At 39.7% G+C, this 20791-nt stretch overlaps 3 protein-coding genes across 3 annotated transcripts; 2 read left to right on the forward strand and 1 right to left on the reverse strand.

Moving 5' to 3' along the window:
* Nucleotides 1-729: 729 nt before the first annotated feature.
* On the forward strand, nucleotides 730-5443 carry LOC18022566 (5-oxoprolinase). Its single transcript, XM_006405761.2, has 4 exons — nucleotides 730-831; nucleotides 1306-4813; nucleotides 4888-5219; nucleotides 5309-5443. Exons 2-3 carry the CDS (start codon nucleotides 1323-1325, stop codon nucleotides 5198-5200), a joined length of 3804 nt encoding a protein of 1267 aa, XP_006405824.1. The 5' UTR covers nucleotides 730-831; nucleotides 1306-1322; the 3' UTR covers nucleotides 5201-5219; nucleotides 5309-5443.
* A 46-nt stretch (nucleotides 5444-5489) lies between these two features.
* Nucleotides 5490-7307, reverse strand: LOC18022567 (E3 ubiquitin-protein ligase SINA-like 7). Its single transcript, XM_006405762.2, has 2 exons — nucleotides 7016-7307; nucleotides 5490-6411 (listed from the first exon to the last, which is right to left on the reverse strand). The coding sequence occupies exons 1-2, from the start codon at nucleotides 7223-7225 to the stop codon at nucleotides 5725-5727; spliced, it is 897 nt and encodes a 298-aa protein (XP_006405825.1). The 5' UTR covers nucleotides 7226-7307; the 3' UTR covers nucleotides 5490-5724.
* A 12545-nt stretch (nucleotides 7308-19852) lies between these two features.
* Nucleotides 19853-20791, forward strand: LOC112088432 (protein FAR-RED ELONGATED HYPOCOTYL 3-like). Its single transcript, XM_024158712.1, has one exon. The coding sequence runs from the start codon at nucleotides 19853-19855 to the stop codon at nucleotides 20789-20791; it is 939 nt and encodes a 312-aa protein (XP_024014480.1).

Below are 20791 nucleotides of genomic sequence, written 5' to 3' on the forward strand. Positions count from 1 at the left end.
GAAGTATAATAATACATAACCTTAATCAGCTCCATCATATTATTGTAAAATATAAATATTTATTTATCTTAAATATTTGATATTTTAGACCGTTTAATTATGATAAAATAAAATAAGATATTTGTTTACCATTTGCGATATTATGAAAGTACAATTTAAATTTAAAATTTAAAATTAAATTTCTATTTAAAGAATTCTAAACCCTAAATTTTTGTAATAAAATTTAATTATAAAATTTTTACTTTTTTGAATTTTAAATTAAATTAAATCTAAATTTTTGTAATTATATATAGTTATTAAAAAATTTGAATAATTTGAAATTTTATTTAAATATAACTATATTTAAGGAGAATCTAAAAATATATAAATTAATATCTAATTTTCGGAATTAAATATAAATATAAAATAAATAATTTTAAAAAAACTTTAGAAGTGTTTGGAAGCAAACACTACAAATGTTTTTATTTTAATATAATAGATTGGAGTAACAGAGAGGCTGGTTTCCAAATTGGTTATCCGGTTATAAGTTCTAACCACCCGAAAACCGAATGGATTTTAATCAAACCGGAAAGCAAAAGAACCTGAGAGATCCTTCGTATCCAGATCTGTGGTTTCCAAATTGGTTATCCGGTTATGAGTTCTAACCACCCGAAAACCGAATGGATTTTAATCAAACCGGAAAAGCAAAAGAACCTGAGACTTCATATCCAGATCATCATCATCATCATCATCACTTTCATCAAAACACCCACTAAACTGTGTTGACTCTCTCTTCTGAAACTCGCTCCTCGAGCTTCCCTCTCGGGCGATTGTTTTTTCTACCAGTGAAAGGTATATTCATGAATATCTGGATTTTTCTCTTATCGATCCTTTACTCTTTTCGTTTAGTTTGAGTTTGAGTTTGGTTCTATCTGAAATCTCATCACCTGGCAATGATCACGATCATCTAAGTTATTTCTTTCGATTTACTGGATCGAAGTTTTGATCTATTATCATCGATGTTGCGTACAGATGTTTCATTAGAGGAAGGTGATTAGTTAATTTGGTTAATTATTGATTTGATTAGCGTCATTTCCAGATTCTTCCCTCGAATTCAGAATTTGATTCTTTATGATTCGAATATCAATTCTGTGCCAAGATGTTTCACTAGAGGCAAGTGATTAGTGAATTTTTCTTGTTTGTTTTGGTTGATTAGTGATTTGATTAGCATCATTTCCAGTTTCTTCCTTCGAATTGAGAATTTGATTCTTGTGGTTTATAATTCTGATAAGGCTAGGGTTTATGATTTTTTTTGTGATTTTGCAGATAGAGAGAGTGAGAAGATGGGTGCAGTTATTGAAGGGAAACTAAGGTTTTGTATTGACAGAGGAGGTACTTTCACTGATGTTTACGCCGAGATCCCGGGACATTCCGATGGTCGTGTTCTGAAGCTTTTATCGGTGGATCCATCGAACTATGACGATGCTCCGGTGGAAGGAATCAGGAGGATACTCGAAGAGTACACAGGGAAGAAGATCCCAAGAACATCTAAGATACCAACAGATAAAATCCAGTGGATAAGGATGGGCACTACTGTGGCTACGAACGCTTTGCTGGAGAGAAAAGGCGAAAGAATAGCTTTGTGTGTTACAAAAGGGTTTAAAGATTTGTTGCAGATAGGTAACCAAGCTAGGCCAGATATCTTTGATCTTACTGTGGCGAAACCGTCGAATCTTTATGAAGAGGTTATAGAGGTTGATGAAAGAGTCGAGCTTGCGCTTGAGGAAGAAGATAATGATGATTCTAAAGGTCTGATCAAGGGAGTGTCTGGTGAGCTTCTTAGAGTTTCGAAGCCGTTTAATGAAGAAGCTTTGAAGCCGTTGCTTAAAGGTCTGCTTGATAAAGGGATAAGTTGTTTGGCTGTGGTTCTGATGCACTCGTACACGTACCCGAAACATGAGATGGCCGTGGAGAAGTTGGCCTTAGAGATGGGTTTTAGACATGTCTCATTGTCTTCTGCGTTGACTCCAATGGTTCGAGCGGTTCCTCGTGGTCTTACTGCAACTGTGGATGCATATCTGACGCCTGTGATCAAGGAGTATTTATCAGGTTTCATCTCCAAATTCGATGATGATCTTGGGAAAGTGAATGTTCTGTTCATGCAATCTGATGGAGGTCTAGCACCAGAGAGTAGGTTCTCAGGTCACAAGGCTGTGTTGTCAGGTCCAGCAGGAGGAGTTGTTGGTTACTCGCAGACACTCTTTGGTCTTGAAACTGAGAAACCGCTGATTGGATTCGACATGGGTGGTACATCGACGGATGTTAGCCGCTATGATGGAAGTTATGAGCAAGTCATAGAAACTCAGATCGCTGGAACGATCATCCAAGCGCCGCAGCTTGACATAAACACCGTCGCTGCTGGTGGTGGATCGAAGTTAAAGTTTCAGTTTGGTGCTTTCCGGGTCGGACCGGATTCCGTGGGTGCTCATCCTGGTCCAGTTTGTTACCGGAAAGGAGGAGAGTTAGCAGTTACTGATGCAAACCTTGTTTTGGGGTTTGTGATTCCTGATTATTTCCCATCCATCTTTGGACCTAATGAAGATCAGCCTTTGGACGTAGCAGCGACAAGAGAAGCATTTGAAAAGCTTGCAGGACAGATCAATGCGTATAGAAAGAGTCAGGATCCATCTGCAAAGGACATGACGGTGGAGGAAATAGCAATGGGGTTTGTAAGTGTTGCTAACGAGACCATGTGCCGTCCCATACGGCAATTGACGGAGATGAAGGGCCACGAAACAAAGAATCATGCGCTCGCATGCTTTGGAGGTGCTGGACCGCAACATGCTTGTGCAATAGCTAGATCTTTGGGCATGAAAGAAGTTCTTGTTCACAGATACTGTGGGATTTTGAGTGCTTATGGAATGGGTTTGGCAGATGTCATTGAAGATGCTCAAGAGCCGTATTCAGCTGTTTATGGTCCTGAATCTCTTTCAGAGGTGTTTAGAAGGGAGACTTCATTGCTGAGAGAAGTGAGAGAGAAGCTCCAAGAGCAGGGCTTTGGTGATGAGAATATCTCTACTGAGACATATTTGAATTTAAGATATGACGGCACAGATACAGCGATCATGGTAAAGGGTAAAAAAACTGGAGACGGGTCGGCATTTGATTATGCTGCAGAGTTTCTCAAGCTTTTCGAGCAAGAGTATGGATTCAAACTTCAAAATAGAAGTCTCCTCATATGTGATGTTCGTGTTCGAGGAATTGGAGTGACTAGTATATTGAAACCACGTGCAGTTGAAGCTGCCCCTGGTACTCCTATGATTGAAAGGCACTACAAGGTTTACTTTGAAGGTGGATGGCATGAGACACCGTTGTTCAAGTTAGAGAATTTAGGATTTGGTCATGAGATCCCCGGCCCTGCGATCATCATGAACGGGAATAGTACAGTTATTGTAGAACCACACTGCAAAGCCATCATCACAAAATATGGGAACATTAGAATCGAGTTAGAATCTGCAACGAGCAGTGTGAAGCTTGCAGATAATGTTGCAGATGTTGTTCAATTGTCTATCTTTAATCACAGATTCATGGGTATAGCTGAGCAGATGGGAAGAACCTTGCAACGTACTTCCATATCGACAAATATCAAAGAAAGGTTGGATTTTTCTTGTGCCTTGTTTAGTCCTGACGGCGGTTTAGTTGCTAATGCGCCGCATGTTCCAGTTCATCTTGGTGCCATGTCCAGTACAGTTCGCTGGCAGCTCAAACATTGGGGTGAAAATCTAAACGAAGGAGATGTGTTGGTAACTAATCATCCTTGCGCCGGTGGTAGCCATTTGCCTGATATAACCGTGATCACTCCTGTTTTTGACAAGGGTAAGCTCGTGTTCTTCGTGGCTAGCAGAGGCCATCATGCAGAAGTTGGAGGAATAACTCCAGGAAGCATGCCTCCTTTCTCAAAGGCGATTTGGGAGGAAGGCGCTGCGATAAAGGCGTTTAAAGTTGTTGAGAAAGGTGTTTTCCAGGAAGAAGGAATCGTCAAACTTCTTCAGTTCCCTTCTTCTGATGAAACAACAACTAAGATTCCCGGAACTAGAAGGATTCAGGACAATCTCTCTGATCTTCAGGCTCAGATAGCTGCAAACCAGAGAGGAATTGCTCTAATCAAAGAGCTGATTGAGCAGTATGGCCTTGTGACTGTTCAAGCTTACATGAAATACGTGCAGCTTAACGCAGAAGAAGCAGTGAGAGAAATGCTGAAATCTGTTGCTATTAGAGTCTCCTCCGAAAAGCCTGAATCAAGAGTTGGTAGTTCCGTAACCATAGAAGAAGAGGATTACATGGATGACGGATCTGTGATTCACTTAAAACTCACGATCGACGCTGACAAAGGAGAAGCCTTCTTCGACTTTACAGGAACAAGCCCTGAAGTCTACGGTAACTGGAACGCACCAGAAGCAGTTACATCCGCAGCGGTTATATACTGCCTCCGTTGTCTGGTTAACGTCGACATCCCTCTAAACCAAGGCTGCTTAGCTCCGGTTGAGATCCGCATACCGGCTGGTTCTTTCTTATCTCCAAGCGAGAAAGCAGCTGTTGTCGGAGGAAACGTTCTGACATCTCAGAGAGTTACAGATGTTGTCCTAACAGCTTTCAAGGCTTGTGCTTGTTCACAAGGATGCATGAACAATCTCACATTTGGAGATGACACGTTTGGCTACTACGAGACCATTGGAGGAGGATGCGGAGCTGGACCTACATGGGACGGGACAAGCGGAGTCCAATGCCATATGACCAACACGAGGATGACTGATCCAGAGATCTTCGAGCAAAGGTACTGAAAATTCTTCCTCTTAAACCTGTTGAGACCTACTTGCACTAGACTAACACAAGGGTTGGTTTTATCAGGTACCCGGTACTGTTGCATAGATTTGGATTGAGAGAGAACAGTGGAGGCAATGGGTTGCATAAAGGAGGAGATGGGTTGGTGAGAGAGATAGAGTTTAGAAAGCCTGTGGTGGTTAGTATTCTCTCAGAGAGACGAGTCCACTCGCCACGAGGATTGAACGGTGGCCAAAACGGAGCTCGTGGAGAGAACTATCTCATAAGTAAAGACAAAAGGAGAATCTATCTTGGAGGCAAGAATACTGTACATGTGAAAGCCGGTGAAATCCTACAGATTCTCACTCCGGGCGGTGGCGGATTCGGCTCCGGCGTTTGAATTACTCATCTCCTCTCTCGTAAGTCCCTTCTCTAACTTCATCACTTCTTCATTCAGGCGTAATCAGATTAATGTTTTACGAGTCTTTTTGTTTTTTTTTATTGTCAGATTCTTTGGAGGTTGGCCACTTTCGGTGTAATATGGATCAATAAGCTGTAAGTGATTTTTATATATATTTATGTTGCTCAACAATTCAGACATTGTACAAGCGTTTCGTTTGATTATAACGTTTAAACAGAACTTCAAGAGTTTTACGCCAACCAATAGCTCTGCTTCGTTATAATACTAACTTCCTCATTAAGCATAGCTCTTCTCTGAGCATATAAAATCCAGTCTAAACTGAAACCTTTGTAGAATTAAAGCCGTAAAGCAACTTCTGATCTTAGCTCGCCAGGACAAAAACTTACATCGAGCAACTAGATCTGATCTTAGCAACTAAAACTTACATATTAACGACAAAATGCGGACGAGATAGATAGACACTCAGTATTAAAAGGGCCTTCTTCTAGATCACTCCAACCTTCTTACTCTTTCTTCAACTTCTTGATGCAAATCTTCATCTTCAACGAGTCACCACTTAAGCAACTGCGAGGGATCAACAACATGGAATTCTCCTGAGGGGTTTCAAAACTCACTTCACGAATCCTCTTCACCTCTGGTGATTCATAAGTCATAGTGTGTCCATCGGCACTAGTGTAGGAGATCTGATATGAGAACTCTCCTACTTCTGGAGCAGATGGTGCAATGCAGCTTACTGTTACATAAACACCATACGGCTCCCTAAAACACTGCACTGCAAACAATCGAGACGTTGTAGTATCCACTTTAATTGATATCTTATCACTGATGTTCATCTGGGCACAAAAGGAATTGCCAAGACGGCAAAAGTTAACAATTGCTGGATAAGAAGTTATGTAATTGTGATCGTAGAGATAGTGATCGTAGAGATCCTCGTATAGTCCAGTGTAATTGCAGTCTAGCTCAGGGCAGGAGCAACGAGAGAAGGCGCATTCCTTCTCATGGGCTGATTCTTTTCCGTAAGAGACTTTCTTGGTGCATCCAAACTTTGCATTTGGGCATGGGACAAAGATGGAGTCAAGAACACTCTCCATTGCTCTGCAGCGAATGTGGCCAATAGGCGAAGCACAAGAAGGGCATTTATCACTCAGTTTGGCACAGCAAGAAGAGCAAGCCAAATGCCCATTATCACACTGAAATGCAAAAACCAATGATTAACAATCAAGTTTACACTAGAGAAAAACTAACCAATGAGTAGTTGTGGTTCTCTTAATTCATTGATAATATGCCAAATTATACAGATATTTACAAGAATTACTTCCGCAGTCTGCAAACATGAACATATCTTACAAAAACTTCACTAGATCCTCAAAATCATCAAAACAAAAGCTAGGGATACTCTTAAAATCCAACTCTTTTCTTCATTCTACTCCAAATTATCCTCTTCCTAATGCAGATTTTGACCCCAAAATTCTACATTTTCAAGAACTATAACTGTAAACAAGAGCTAAGTACACTTCAAATTCACAAATTCTACCTAATGCAGAGTTTCGTTGACATATTTTCCAAAGAAAAAGCTTGGGATACTCTTAAAATCCAGTAAATGGGCACAATTTCTATCTACGTTTACTTAAAATCGTTTAATTAAAATCATGAAAACAAAAGCTAGGGATACACTTATATCCTCGAAAATGGTGACAGTTCAACGAAAAAAAAAAATCTTCCTCTTACTCCAAACCATCCTATTCCAGATGCAGAGTTTGAGAAGCTACAATTCAATTCAGGTAAGAGCAAAACCTGGAAGATAGGAATCGTCAATGTTTCGAAACAAATGGGACATTCGAGGATATTTAGATCGAGCAGCATCGTCGAGAGTCGCTTATCATCTGTTCCCACTCTCTTCGCTCCATCACAGGGAGATATCGAAGAACGTGGTCTCTTCTGCGAGAGTATGCTTCTCGATCCATTCCCTTCGCCGGAAGCTTCCGCACTCGCCGCTTCCACCATGTCGGAGGTTTAATCGGAGAAACGGCTAAACCCTAGTCCCTTTTCTATTTCCGATAATTCTCTCAGGATTAATGGCTGAAAAGTGATAAATGAGAAAAAAACAATTTTCCCTACCACATTTGAATGAGCGACAGGCTAAAATGTCTGTAAAAAAAAATGCCAAAATGCCATGTAATAATTAATTTAATTTTGATTTTTATTTAAATCCAAAATCTTGGAAAATTCTACATTTTTTTGAAATTTCGATTTATTTACATCAAAACCAGAATCAAACTCATCTAGTATTGGTTAATCCGTTAACCCGACCCATTCGAAATTATGTTAATTATTTGAATTAAATATTTATAAAAACCATTTTTTCTTTTCATTTTCTATATTTTTTCTTTTTTATCTTCATTTTATTCGAAACTTTTCAACTGCTCTCTCTTCTTCTTCACACGTTCACACTCCTTTGAATCGAAAACCGATTCGCAACTTCCCTCAAAACCGTTAAAGCTCTAATAGTGCTTTCTAAACACCGTAGAATCGTTTTCTTCTGGCGAATATCGCGAATCTGAGAAGGCCGCGTGAATCCCAAATCTCCGATTTATGGCGAAGGTGAGAAACAACGGCCAAGAGTATGAGTCTTCTTCTTCAGCGGCGGAAGTCCAAAACCCGACGGAAAACGAAAAAGAGAAACCTGAAAGTCGGCCGAAAGGAAACCCGGCTGAAATTGAAAGACCCAGAAAACGGGAACCCTAACAATCCGGCGGAAGGGAACCCGACGGAAATTGAGGAACCCCGGCGGGAAGGAATGGCTGTGGAGGAAATCGTAGACCCACAAATCGAGAACCATCCTGAAATTGAGAACGCCGAAGTGAGCATGGCCACACCAACGGCAAACGATGGTGACGGGGAATTAGCAGGAGAAAATGAAGCAGAGGAGAAGGAAAAAGAGAAGGAAAACGAAGAAGAAGTGGAAGAGAACCAAGAGGAAAAGGAAGAGAACAATGAGGAAGAGGAAGAGGAAGAGAACAATGAGGAAGAGGAAGAGGAAGATAACCAAGATGAAGAGGAAGAGGAAGAGAACCAAGAGGAAGAGGCAATAGGAGTTGAAGAGGAAGATGGTACTGCGCCTGCGCAAGAGGAAGAGGAAGCGCAAGAGAACCAAGAGGAAGAAGAGAAGGATGAAGCGCCAGCCAATGTCAACGAAGAGGAAGGAGAAATGCTAGAGGAGGAAGCAAGAATGCAAGAGGTATGTTTTAGACTCCCATTCTTGATAATCTTGTAGATTATTGTCTGTTTGGTATGTAGACAACTAGGACAACTATGTAGTAACATGTATGTTTGGTCTGCGGACAAATAGGACAATTTTGTGGCTTAAGATTTCTTTGGTATTTGGACAACTGGGACAACATATAGTTATAGTGTATAGGACAACTGAGACAACTTAGGTTTATAGAACGTATGTGGACAACTGGGACAATTTAGGTTTATAGAACGTATGTGGACAACTGGGACAATAACTCGTTTATAGTATTTATTGGACAACTGGGACAACTTGTCTTTATAATATGTATATAGGTTACTATGGACAATTGGGACAACAAGTTTAACTAATTTATATAAAAATTGTGTTACTCTTCTGAATTTCAGGATGCCGATGATGAAATGATGCTAATGGGGCCTGAGAAGCTTTATTTTGGCCAACCGAATATAGCAAGGCGTGTAAGATAATTACAAGATGTGCAGTTAAGAGTGTACTTGATGTGATTGGGAAGCTGCCTGAAGAGTTGGAGTGGTTCAAATCGCATCCGCAATTCAAGCACCTGTTTCATATGTATAAGGAGCCAAATCATATGAATCAAGGGTTGTGGATGCTTCTTCTTCACACAGCTTATACTGAGAAGCAAAATGAGGCGTGGTTTGTGGTAAATGGAGCGCCTATTCGATACTCTTTGAGGGAGCATGCACTGCTATGTGGTCTTGACTGCCATGACTACCCTGCAAATTATAAGAATTTGGGTAAGATGAACTTTGTAAAGAAGCAGTTTGGCAGGGGTGACAAAATCAAGATCGGAGAAGTGGAAGCAAAGCTAGCAGAAATGAAGGAACCCTCTTTGGACAGGAAGAGGATGGCACTACTTTTGTTTCTATGCAAAGTATTGAAGGCGAAGTCAAAGCTTGATGGAAACATTGACCCATTCTTGCTCGCAGCAGCCGGAGATCTGAAGCTGTGCAGAACGTTTCCTTGGGGGCGTTACACGTTTGACGAGACTATAAGGGAGATCCAGTGTGTGGTCACCAAGTTCAATGGCAGCGTCAAGCCTAAAGGAGCTGAATGCACAATCTCTGGTTTCATTCTTCCTCTACAGGTATGTCTTTGTTAATAGATTATCTGTTTGGTATGTGGACAAATAAGACAACTTTTTAGATAAATATATGTTAGGTCGATGGACAACATGGACAACTATGTGGATTCGTTATATGTTACGTTGATGGACAACTGTGACAACTATTTAGAATGATTTTTTTAGTTTGACTTTGTAGACAACTCGCACAACTGGGACAACTAGTTAGTTGTGTGGACAACTCGGACAACTTGGAAAACTATTTAGTTGTAATTTAATTTGGTCTGTGGACAACTAGGACAACTGGGACAAATATTTAGATTGATTTATGTTTTGACTTTGTAGATTATTGCGTTTGAGTGCATTCCAAGTCTGGGAAAGAGGTTTCGTGAAGCTGTCCATGCTGAGCCTAACTGTCCAAGGATTTGCAAGCATAGGTTCACAGTGAGAATAGGTAAGTATGCTTTTGCATAGTCCCAGTCTGATTCAGTAGGCACACCGTCCAACTTCCCAAGTTCTACCATGTATTTCTCATCCTCTAACTCAAGCATATCAAAATCTCTCTTCAATTTCAAAGCTGATTCCAACATCAGATATGTAGAGTTCCATCTGGTCTCAACATCAAGAGATACACCAGAAGTAGATGAAAGCTTTAGGTGAAGAAGACACTCTTTGAATTTGTCTAATCTTGCCGGAGAGGATCTTACGTACCGAACAGTAGAACGTATTCGACTAATGGAGGCTTTATTTTCTTCCAACCCATCTTTGACAACCAGATTTAGAATATGTGCACCACATCTCATATGAAGATATTCACCATCAAGTAGACTATTACCCCATGACTTAACTCTTCTTTTTACGAATCTCAGTGCTACATCGTTTGCACTTGCGTTGTCTACGGTGATTGTGAAAACCTTGCTGATTCCCCAAGACACCAAACATCTTTCAACCATTTTCCCTATCAGCTCACCTTTGTGACTCAGAATTTGGCAAAAATTTATGATTTTTTTTTGCAAATTCCAGTTCTCATCAATAAAATGTGCAGTCAAACACATATAGTTGATGTTCTGAACCGACGTCCAAGTATCTGTCGTTAGAGAAACACTCCCTTTGTGTTTCTGAAAGAACAGCTTCATCTTTTTCTTTTCTTCAAGAAACAAACTCATACATTCTCTAGTAACAGTTCTACGGGAAGGGATTTCAAACCGAGGTTGGAGAACGTATATGAATTCTCGAAAACCTTCCCTTTCCACAGTCCTAAAAGGCAACTCATCCTTTATAATCATTCTGACCAAACCTTTTCTGCAATCTTCTTTATTATATTCTAAGTATGATGGAACAGCTTCATCATTCTCTTTTTTAGATCGATGGTGCAGGGTTGCTTGCTTAAGTCTTTTACCAGCGACAGTCTCAACCTCAAGTTCTGGATGTAGCTTCTTACATCTAACCATGTGTTTCAGCATAACACTAGTATTGACACCAGATGGTGATCTAATGGTAACTACTTGGCCACAATGATCACACTTAGCTTTGTCTCCATTCTCTAATTTCTTAAAGTTAACCCAAGCAGGAGATCTTTGTCTAGGGACTACCTTAGATTCAACAGATTCCATAGTTGGAGCTGATTCACCACCATGTCCGCTCTCCATTTCCTCTGCATCAGTTTTTTTACCTCCACTAATACTATGTTGCTCAGATTCCATCTATACAGAAAAGTTCACAACTCAAAATGTTTAAACAATGATGGAAGACATAAAGATTGAACCCTAATAAAAAAAAACAAAGAAATTCATTCAGATATTGTGAAGACAAACCTGATTAGATCGATAAAATTGAGTGATTAAGATAAGCAATGGAGAAAAAATCAACGGCTATGAAAAAAAGTTAAGCAGCCGCTTTCTGCTTTCTTTCTATTTTAAATCTGAGAGTGAAGAGATATCGAGAGAAGCCCTAGATCTCTTAAAAGTTAGAAATAAATAGCATCGAAAATTATAACAAAGAAATTTGGATAGTTTTTGGGCTTAATCTTTGGGCTTTAATATTTGTTATAGATTTTGTTATTAAAAGGGACCAAATAAGTAACAAGTATAAGTAATGAGACAAGTAACAAGTATAAGTAATGAGACAAGTAACAAGACAAGTATTAAAAATAAAAATGATACTTGATACTTACCCGTACTTGCAAGTAATGAAATTTGTTGACTTGTTACTCGACTTGACAACAACAAGTACTTGTTTTATCAAGACAAGTAGCGAGTACGGGACGAGTAACAAATATTTATGCCCAGCCCTAGGTTCACTGATGTAGCCATGAGAGGTATTCCTTTGGATGACATCAACCAAGCTATTGGCACTAGTGCGGAGGTCAGTGATTTTTGATTATTGATATTAGCTTGATATTAAACATGGTTGGTGGAGAAATGTAATAAGTGGTATTTGTTGATATTATCAGGACATTATTAGCATTTTGGAGGCTGACTCGGATGAAGAAGAGCTATTGGCGGAGATCGCAGATCCTGGATTCGATGATGGTATCGGATATATTGACATATTTGTCAAGGGCTGGATGGATCACTTAACCAAGAAGAAGAAAAAGATTGTTTGGAGAGAGCTGTATGAGGCTGATATTGCTTCTCGGGTTCAAGTCCCTGATATGGAACCAAGGGAAGATGAGCCCATATCAGTGGTTCAGCTGAAGGCGTCAATGGAGAAGAATCAAGAGGAGATTGTAGAGAAGGTATAAGGCATGGATAGAAGATTGAAAACTCTTGAGGGGATGGTACCTCCATCAGGACGAGTCTTCGATACAGCACGGCCATGCTCACCAGTGCATTCGCCAGCACCAACACGATCACCAGTGGAACCGCCAGCACCAACACGATCATCAGTCCGAGTGCAGTCGGCAGCGCCACCAGCCTCAGAGCACTCTCCACTTGTACCAGATCCTCCAGCTGTTGCCACCACACCTCTTGCACCAGGTCCCTCCTTATACGTAGCAGGTTCATCCTCACTTGCACCAGGCTCCTCGTCACCGACAGTGGAAGAGGAGAGAGCAGCAATGAGAGCAGCCATATACGAACCTGGCAAAGGACCATTTAAGAGGACGAAGAAAGGATATAAGTAGAAATTGCAACCACGCGAGCTCCGACCACGCCCTAAGAGATCCCATGTACCATCGAAACATGTGTCATCCCCTTTTACTGAAGAGAGACCTGCTAAGAAGAAGAAGGATGAATAATATGTGGGGTTATTTATGGTTTTTGGATAACTTATGTTTATTTGATATCTTATGCTTTTGGATATTGTTTGTTTGTTGGATATTGCTTGTTTGTTGGATATTGCTTGTTTGTTGGATATTTATGGGTTTGTGTATGGACAACTGGGACAACTGTTTACATGTGTAGGTATCAATGTATTAGTTATCGGTAACATATAGGACAACTGGGACAATTATGACATCGTGATAACATTGGACAACAGGGACTATTATTAATAACTTTGAAATTGTTAATATTTGGACAACTGGGACAATAACGAAATTGTTATATAACTGGGACAACACTAAGCATAGAAACACATAGTAGGGGGAATACAAATCCAAACAGATGAGTAATACAAAATTCTACTTGAAAAGATATGAAACCACAGCAAACATCATGAAAAAAGCGATTATCACATATTCATCACCTCTGTTGGCAATCAATTCCTTCATCCTTCCAATCTCTCTTTCCATCCCAGATAAAAGCTCTCTGAGTTGCCTAATTTCGGATTCATGTGTGTCAAACGAGCTAGTCTCATGAAGGCAGTTTCAGACAACTCCCATGTTATGCAAGCTTTTCATCCCAGATGTGGCATTATCAACTCAAATTTTCAGAGTTGATAGCTCTTCTATAACTGCGTCCTCCCACCATTTCCATATGTGGTTATGATTTGGGCAAGGCCTTTTATAACAGTGAAGCGGAAATCAGTAAATTCGCCATATTCTAAATCCTAAAATAAAATTCAACTAAATCTAAAATTGTAGAACTAATTAAAACTCCAAAAAGTTATTACCTCAAATGTCCAATCTGGGCAAGTGTACATTTTCCATCCTTGGGTGGCTTCTGACTTCGATTCCCTGATAACCATCAGGAGACCACACCAACACGATTCTCTCATACCATCTTCTCCATCAGCTCGGTAATATGAACTGTCCCACGAGTGCCTGGAAGAAGTAGAACCCGAACTGTAACTTGGCATCTTGTTGTCCAGCGGCGGCGGAGGAACCCTAGATTTCGAGTTGGGGGAATTCTATTTTTTTTTTCTCTAAGAATTTCCTTATAAAGGAGCCTACTTATCAAAACGCTGAGTTTCCCTCTAATATTTGTCGGCGCCGCAAATATTAATTTAACATGTGCTTCACGCGCTCAATACCGATAATAACACATAGTTGTACCGATACGTCATGTTGTCCAAAATTGTTCATAGTTGTCCTTTTTGGTTATTCTACTTGTCCGGTAACATAAATCTATATTTAATAGTTGTCCACATGACTATACACTCATGGTTACTATTTACTATTAGATTGCAATAAAAGTTGATCAAAATCATATAAATTTTGTTTTGACCATTGTAAGATGCTCCATTATCAAAGAGTTACATGTATCATATGAGGTTGTTGATGTGAAACCCATACATTGTTTCAACAAACCAATAATATCTTGTCTATTTACGTTACTATTGATTTATTATATATTACATAGATTTAGAGTATGTGTTTTATTTGTTTATTTTGTTTAATTTGTTAAGTTAACCAGAATTTTAACATATCAAATTTAATATATAGTTGTTCCAACTTGTCCGGTTGTCCCAGAAATTCAAAAACCATTGCATACATGAATCATAACGTAGTTGTGTCAACTTGTCCAGTTGTCCAAGTCATCCGAGAATTTAAAAACCATTACATTTAAGAAACATAACGTAGTTGTGCTCATAGTTGTCCAGTTGTCCAAGTCATCCGAGAATTTAAAAACCATTACATATAAGAAACATAACGTAGTTGTGCCAACTTGTCCAGTTGTCCCAGTCATCCGAGAAATTAAAAAACCCTAAACATAACTTAGTTGTACCAACTTGTCCACTTGCACTTGAGAGATAAACTACATCAAAGTACAAAGACCACAAACAAACTAAATTGGGTTTCCACTTTCATTTCCACTTTGGTTCCCACTTTGATTTTCACCAGGGTTTAATGGCTCAAACCAACGTCTGAGATGTATTCCGGGTTGTGCCTTGTTACTTCCTTTAGGGCGAGCTTCTCCGGTTAAGGGATAGCGCTTATCTCGCTTTCTTCCACGTTTCTTAGTGTAGTCCGGTGATAAAACGACTAACTTCTGGATTTCATCAGGGATAATCCATGTAGACTGATGTGGTACCATATAAATAGTCCTGTAATAAGCTAGGGCCCACGTATCAATGTGGTAATATTTTGAGCACAACTCATGTAAGTGGAGTTCCCTTCTTCTCTCAGCCGAACGCATCATTGGAATGTCAGCGGCTATTGCATAAACACAGGGAATCTTGTATATATCAAAACGCCTACAGCTACAACATTTACTTAACAAATCGACCAGATAACCCTTCCCATCATCTCCAATCACACTGTATTCTAGATGAGTAACGTTAAGCTCAGTGACAAATAATCTTGTCCCAATCGCACATAGACTATGCAACTGGTTCTCAACATAGGGCACCAATGTCTTCGAGTCTGATGCATATGCAGTGTCTTTCCTATGCTTGTTGAACCATTCAGAGATTTTTTCAACATATGCATCAATCAACGGTAGTAAGGCATACTTCCTTGCCTTCTTGAAGACACTATTCATAGACTCACAAGCATTGTTTGTGTCCAAGTTTTACTTGTCTCCTTTAAAGAAGCACCTTGCCCATTTATCAACCGCAACATGCTCATCTAAATACTCAGAAACTTTTGGAAACCATATCCTAAAATCAGTGTACGCACATAGGAATTCACTTTCAATGTATTTGTGAGTGCATTCTTTGAATTTGACTGCACACAAATCTTTGCAGCCAATCCCAGCTTTCCCTCTCACGTTTTGCGACAAATTCCAAATGCAATATCCATGCTGAGACTGAGGGTACACCTCCTTCACTGCTCCAATGATGCTCTTATGTCTGTCACTCATAAAAACCAGTTCCTTATCATCAGGTATAACAGTTTTGAGTGTTTCAAAAAACCACTTCCAACTAGCATCTTTCTCACTATCAATAACACCCATTGCAATTGGATAATGGTGATGATTCGGATCCTGCGCTGTGGCAAATACTAGCATACCACCGTACACACTCTTAAGAAAGGTCGCATCCACAACTATGACTTTCCTCATTGCTCCAAAGCCTTCAATACTAGCGCCCAAAGCGACAAAGAGATACTTAAACTTATTTTTGGCATCCAGTTTCACACTGGTTATTGTCCCAGGATTAACAAGCTGTAACATGTAAAGATAACAATACAACTTTTGATAGCTTTCTTCTGGACTGCCCCTCACTTCACTAATAGCTAGTTTTTTCCCTCTCAAGGCTGTAGAGTATGACACATTCACGTGAGCTTCATTTTGAACAACTTTAATCAAAGCTTTGGGCGCAGGGGTGTCTACTTCACCTGGATAGCACCCACGCAAAACATTTGCTACTACTTGTGGTGTGCCTTTTCTTTTATTTCGAACTGTGCTCGCAACAACCCGAGAGCAGGTATGGATATTCCTATACACCCTAATACTGAAATAATTTGAATCCACAATTCGTACGACGTGTAGATACCATGTACAACCAAGTTCAGCTTGCCGGCATCTTAGTATGAGTCGCCTTGGATCCGACTTTACCGTTTTTACCTCAAAACAGCCCTTATGTGAAGCTCTGTCGACCAAAACTCGCAAAGCCTCCTTGGATCAAAATTCTTGACCTTTTTCAAACCCAGCTCCATCCTTCCATTCTAGAACAAACCGAGTTTGTTCCACAGGCCGTAGAGGCTCAACATGATCATGTTCATCTACATCTTCATGCATGCCACACTCCTCATGTTCATCCAGTTCCGCATTCTCCTCTAGTAACGCAATTTCACAGCTTACCCCTAAATCAACATTCTCCATCCTCTCAGGTTGTCCCTGTTGTCCCTCTGCTTCTTCCGGGTTGTAAACAATCAACTGGTCTCTTTGTTGTCCCTGTTGTCCCTCAATATCAGGGGCGTCCTCTGCTCTGGGAAGCTCTTCACTTAACTCGCCTCGCTTATCTCTCTCAATATCTTCCATTAGCTCCACATTCAAAATGGATCTAAGTCCCTCTTTATCCATTGTCGTAAGATACACATAAACATCACCATCATCAACAATACATGACTCCCTAAGAGGCTTAGCTACCAACGGAATATAGCTCAATTTCAGCTTCCTCATACTGTCGTTCAACCCAATCTTCTTGCATATACCATCTACAAGCACCGAATAGGTTAACTCCTCCATAGATAAGTTTCTAAATGATATAGCATATATGGAATTTTTAGAATTCCATTTAAACTCTTCTCCTTTCAGTGAATAATATCCTCCATACTAAAAATATATGTTTGTGGGCATGCTCATCCTCTCCTGCAAATACAAAAAAAAAAAAAAATATTGCCAATTGTCAGCTTTCTCTCAATTGTCCCACGTCAGTAATAGTATTTGTACCAGTTGTCCTACATATATTCTATTTGTACCAGTTGTCCCACTTCCATAAGTACTACCACTTATACCAGTTGTCCCACTTTCTTAAGTTCTACCAATTGTACCAGTTGTCCCATATTCATAGGTTATACCATTTGTACCAGTTGTCCCATAATCATAGGTTGTCCCATTTGTACCAGTTGTCCAATCTTTCTAAGTTGTACCAGTTATACCAATTATCCCGAAACTCTTAGTTATACCACTTGTCCCAATTCTCGCAAATCTCACGGATTCATCATTCACAACCTAGAACACTACGACTCAGCTCGATTCACCAACAACCATCGACTAATCGATCCATATAGTTGTCTTAAATATCCAATGTGCATGCTAAAACTCACAAATTTCACAAATCGACCCCCAAAATTAGAAAACTCCAAAACCATACCTAATGCTTTGCAAGGAGCTCACTCGAGTTCAGAGTATGAAGTCGTTGTGTACAGGAGGACGACACAGTGGCTAATACGTCCCGGCGAGATGGGTCACGAGTCCAGCGCAAGATTCAGCTTGGATCGGGAAAATCCAATTTCTCGAAAATGGATTCTCAAAAATGTGCAATTCGAGGAGAGAGAGAGGAAGATAGAGGAGAGAGAGAGAGAGAGCACAGCTGAATATAATATTTTAAACTTTTAATTATTTTCTGTTTTCTTTTCCTTTTTATCTTTTAATTAAACCAATAAAAAAAATCGAAAATTCACATATGCCACAAATGAATTTCATTAAGGGTATATTAGGGTTTTCAGTCATATTATGGTACTGAGACTCCATTATAGCAGTGCAGATTTTTCCTCTTCAATTTATGGCAAATGAGCCTTTTTCCATTTGAATCTGTGTGCCATAAGACATGTGATATTCCAAATTTATCTTTAACGAGTAGTTTTTATGGCATTAGTGATTATCTTATTTTAATTTTTTTTTTGAAAATCGATTAAAATGAAAATTGAAAACCTAAAAACCAAAGCCGATTAATTTTTGGGTAGCTCCTGAACCGAAAGAACCGACCGAAGTCGAAAATCTCCCCAGAAATCGACCGATCGTTCTACTTGAATCGGGATTCCGTCTGTGATTATTTTTGCTCGACGAGGTGCGCCGACCTTCTCTGAACCCGTGTTGTTCGTCAAATCTTGTTTCTCTGCCGTCATTTCGCAGTTAAGTAAACTTCTTCTATAGTTTGGGGATTAGGGTTTAGTAATCGATTTGTCAATTCCGATCGTTTTAGGTTGCACATTGGATAGTAGAGTGGCCTATATATGTCGATTTAGTCTTCTGAGTGTTAAAATTTAACTTGTAGCCGTTGAATCGAGCTGAATCGTAGATTTGTATAGTGAATCTGTGAAAATGGGACAAGTGGTACAATTGGGTTAACTGAATGGAATGGGATAACTGGTACAGTTGGGTTAACTGAATGGAATGGGACAACTGGTACATTTGGGTTAACTGAATGGAATGGGACAACTGGTACAATTGGGTTAACTGAATAGAATGGGACACCTGATACAATTGGGATAACTGAATAAGGTGGGACAACTAGGTACACTTGGTATAACTGAAAAAAATGGAACAACTAATACAATTGAGATAACTGAATTGAATTGGGATAACTGAATGGAATGAGACAATTGGTACAATTGGGACCCTGAATGTATTGGGACAACTAGTACAATTGGATAACTGATTGAGATATGTGGGACAACTGGTACAATTGGTACAATTGTGAGAAAATAGGAAATTCTGTTATTCGTTAATGACTTATTTTTTTGTATTTATGAACAGAAGAGGATGAGCGGCCACACAAACATACATTTTGAGTATGGAGGATGTTATTATAAGGAAGGAGAGGAGTTTAAATGGATATCAAGAAGCTCCATCTATGCTATATCATTTAAAACCTCTTTGGATGAGGTAACCTATTCGATGGTTGTAGATGGTATATGCAAGAAGATTGGGGTAAACGATAGTACGACGAAGCTCAAGTTAAGCTACATTCCGTTGGTAGCTAAGCCACGCAATGAGTCATGTATTGTTGATGATGGTGATGTGTATGTCTATCTAAGAACTGTGGATAAAGAGGGACTTAGATCTGTGTTGCATGTGGAGATAATGGAAGATTTGGAAAGATATAAGATTCAGGAGCTAGAAACAGGGGATATTATGCGTGAAATCGAGGAAGCAGGGAAAGAACAAGACGAACTTGCTATTGTAGCTGTTGCTGAGACTGAGAAACAGATAGTGATTGATGATGTTGTTTCACAACCAGATGATCATGAACATGTAGAGCCTGCAGAGTATGGTATGGATGAGCATGATCACGTAGAGCCTGCTGGGGCTTTAGAACCGACTCAGTTTGTTCTTAATGGGAGGATGGTGCTGGTTTTGAGAAAAATCAAGAATTTTGATCGAAAGAGGCATTACGAGTATTGGTTGACAGAGCTTCGCATAAGAGATGTTTTAGGGTCAAAACTGTGAAGTCTGATCCTGGGCGACTCATTCTTAAATGCCGTCAAGCTAAAAATGGTTGTTCATGGTATGTACATGCTGTAAGAATGAAGGATTCAACTTACTTCAGCCTTAGAGTATACAGGAATATGCATAGTTGCTCTCGGGTCCTTACCAGCACAATTGAGAATAAAAGAAAAGGCACTCCACAAGTTGTAGCAGATGTTTTGCGTGCTTCGTATCCAGGTGTAGTGGACACACCGGCTCCTAGAAGTATAGTGAAGGCTGTTCAAAATGAAGCTCATGTGAATGTGTCCTACTCTACTGCCTTGAGAGGAAAAAAACTCGCGATTAGTCAAGTGAGGGGTAGTTCGGAAGAAAGCTTTCAAAGATTGCATTCTTATCTGTATGTGTTGAAGCTGGTGAATCCTGGTACAGTGACGAACGTGAAAGTGGATGGTAATAATAAGTTCAATTATCTTTTTGTTGCTTTGGGTGCCAGCATTGAAGGCTTTAGTTCAATGAGGAAAGTCATAGTCGCGGATGTGACTTTTCTTAAGAATATTTATGGTGGTATGCTAGTGTTTGCCACCGCTCAAGATCCTAATTATCACCATTACCTCATTGCAATGAGTGTAATCGATAGTGAGAAAGACTCTAGTTGGAGGTGGTTTTTAGAAATGCACAAAACTGTTATACCAGATAATCCTGAGATTGTTTTTATGAGTGACAGACACACAAGCATAGCGAAGGCAGTGCAGGAGGTGTACCCTCAGTCTCATCATGGATTCTGTGTGTGGCACTTGTCTCATAATGTGAGGGTTAAAGCAGCCAATGGTTGGAAGGATTTGTGTTCTAAAAAATTCATTGAGTGTGCTCATAAGTACACTGAAAGTGAGTTTCTAAGTGCATACACCGAATTTGGTAGAATGTTTCCCAAAGATGCGGAGTACTTAGAGAATGATCTTCCTCTTGAGAAATGGGCACGGTGGAATTTTAAAGAAGACAAGTACACTTGGACACAAGCAACGCCTGTGAATCAATGA

This window comes from Eutrema salsugineum, unplaced genomic scaffold (assembly GCF_000478725.1).
Source record: "Eutrema salsugineum unplaced genomic scaffold, Eutsalg1_0 scaffold_14, whole genome shotgun sequence".
Classification (NCBI taxonomy): domain Eukaryota; kingdom Viridiplantae; phylum Streptophyta; class Magnoliopsida; order Brassicales; family Brassicaceae; genus Eutrema; species Eutrema salsugineum.

Bases quoted from the DNA above. Each gene is read 5' to 3' on its own strand.
- LOC18022566 (XM_006405761.2), top strand. From the start codon at position 1,323: ATGGGTGCAGTTATTGAAGGGAAACTAAGGTTTTGTATTGACAGAGGA. The intron at 4,814-4,887 runs GTACTGAAAATT...TGGTTTTATCAG, and splicing joins CCAGAGATCTTCGAGCAAAG to GTACCCGGTACTGTTGCATA.
- LOC18022567 (XM_006405762.2), bottom strand. From the start codon at position 7,225: ATGGTGGAAGCGGCGAGTGCGGAAGCTTCCGGCGAAGGGAATGGATCG. The intron at 6,412-7,015 runs GTTTTGCTCTTA...TTTGCATTTCAG, and splicing joins TGACGATTCCTATCTTCCAG to TGTGATAATGGGCATTTGGC.
- LOC112088432 (XM_024158712.1), top strand. From the start codon at position 19,853: ATGAAGGATTCAACTTACTTCAGCCTTAGAGTATACAGGAATATGCAT.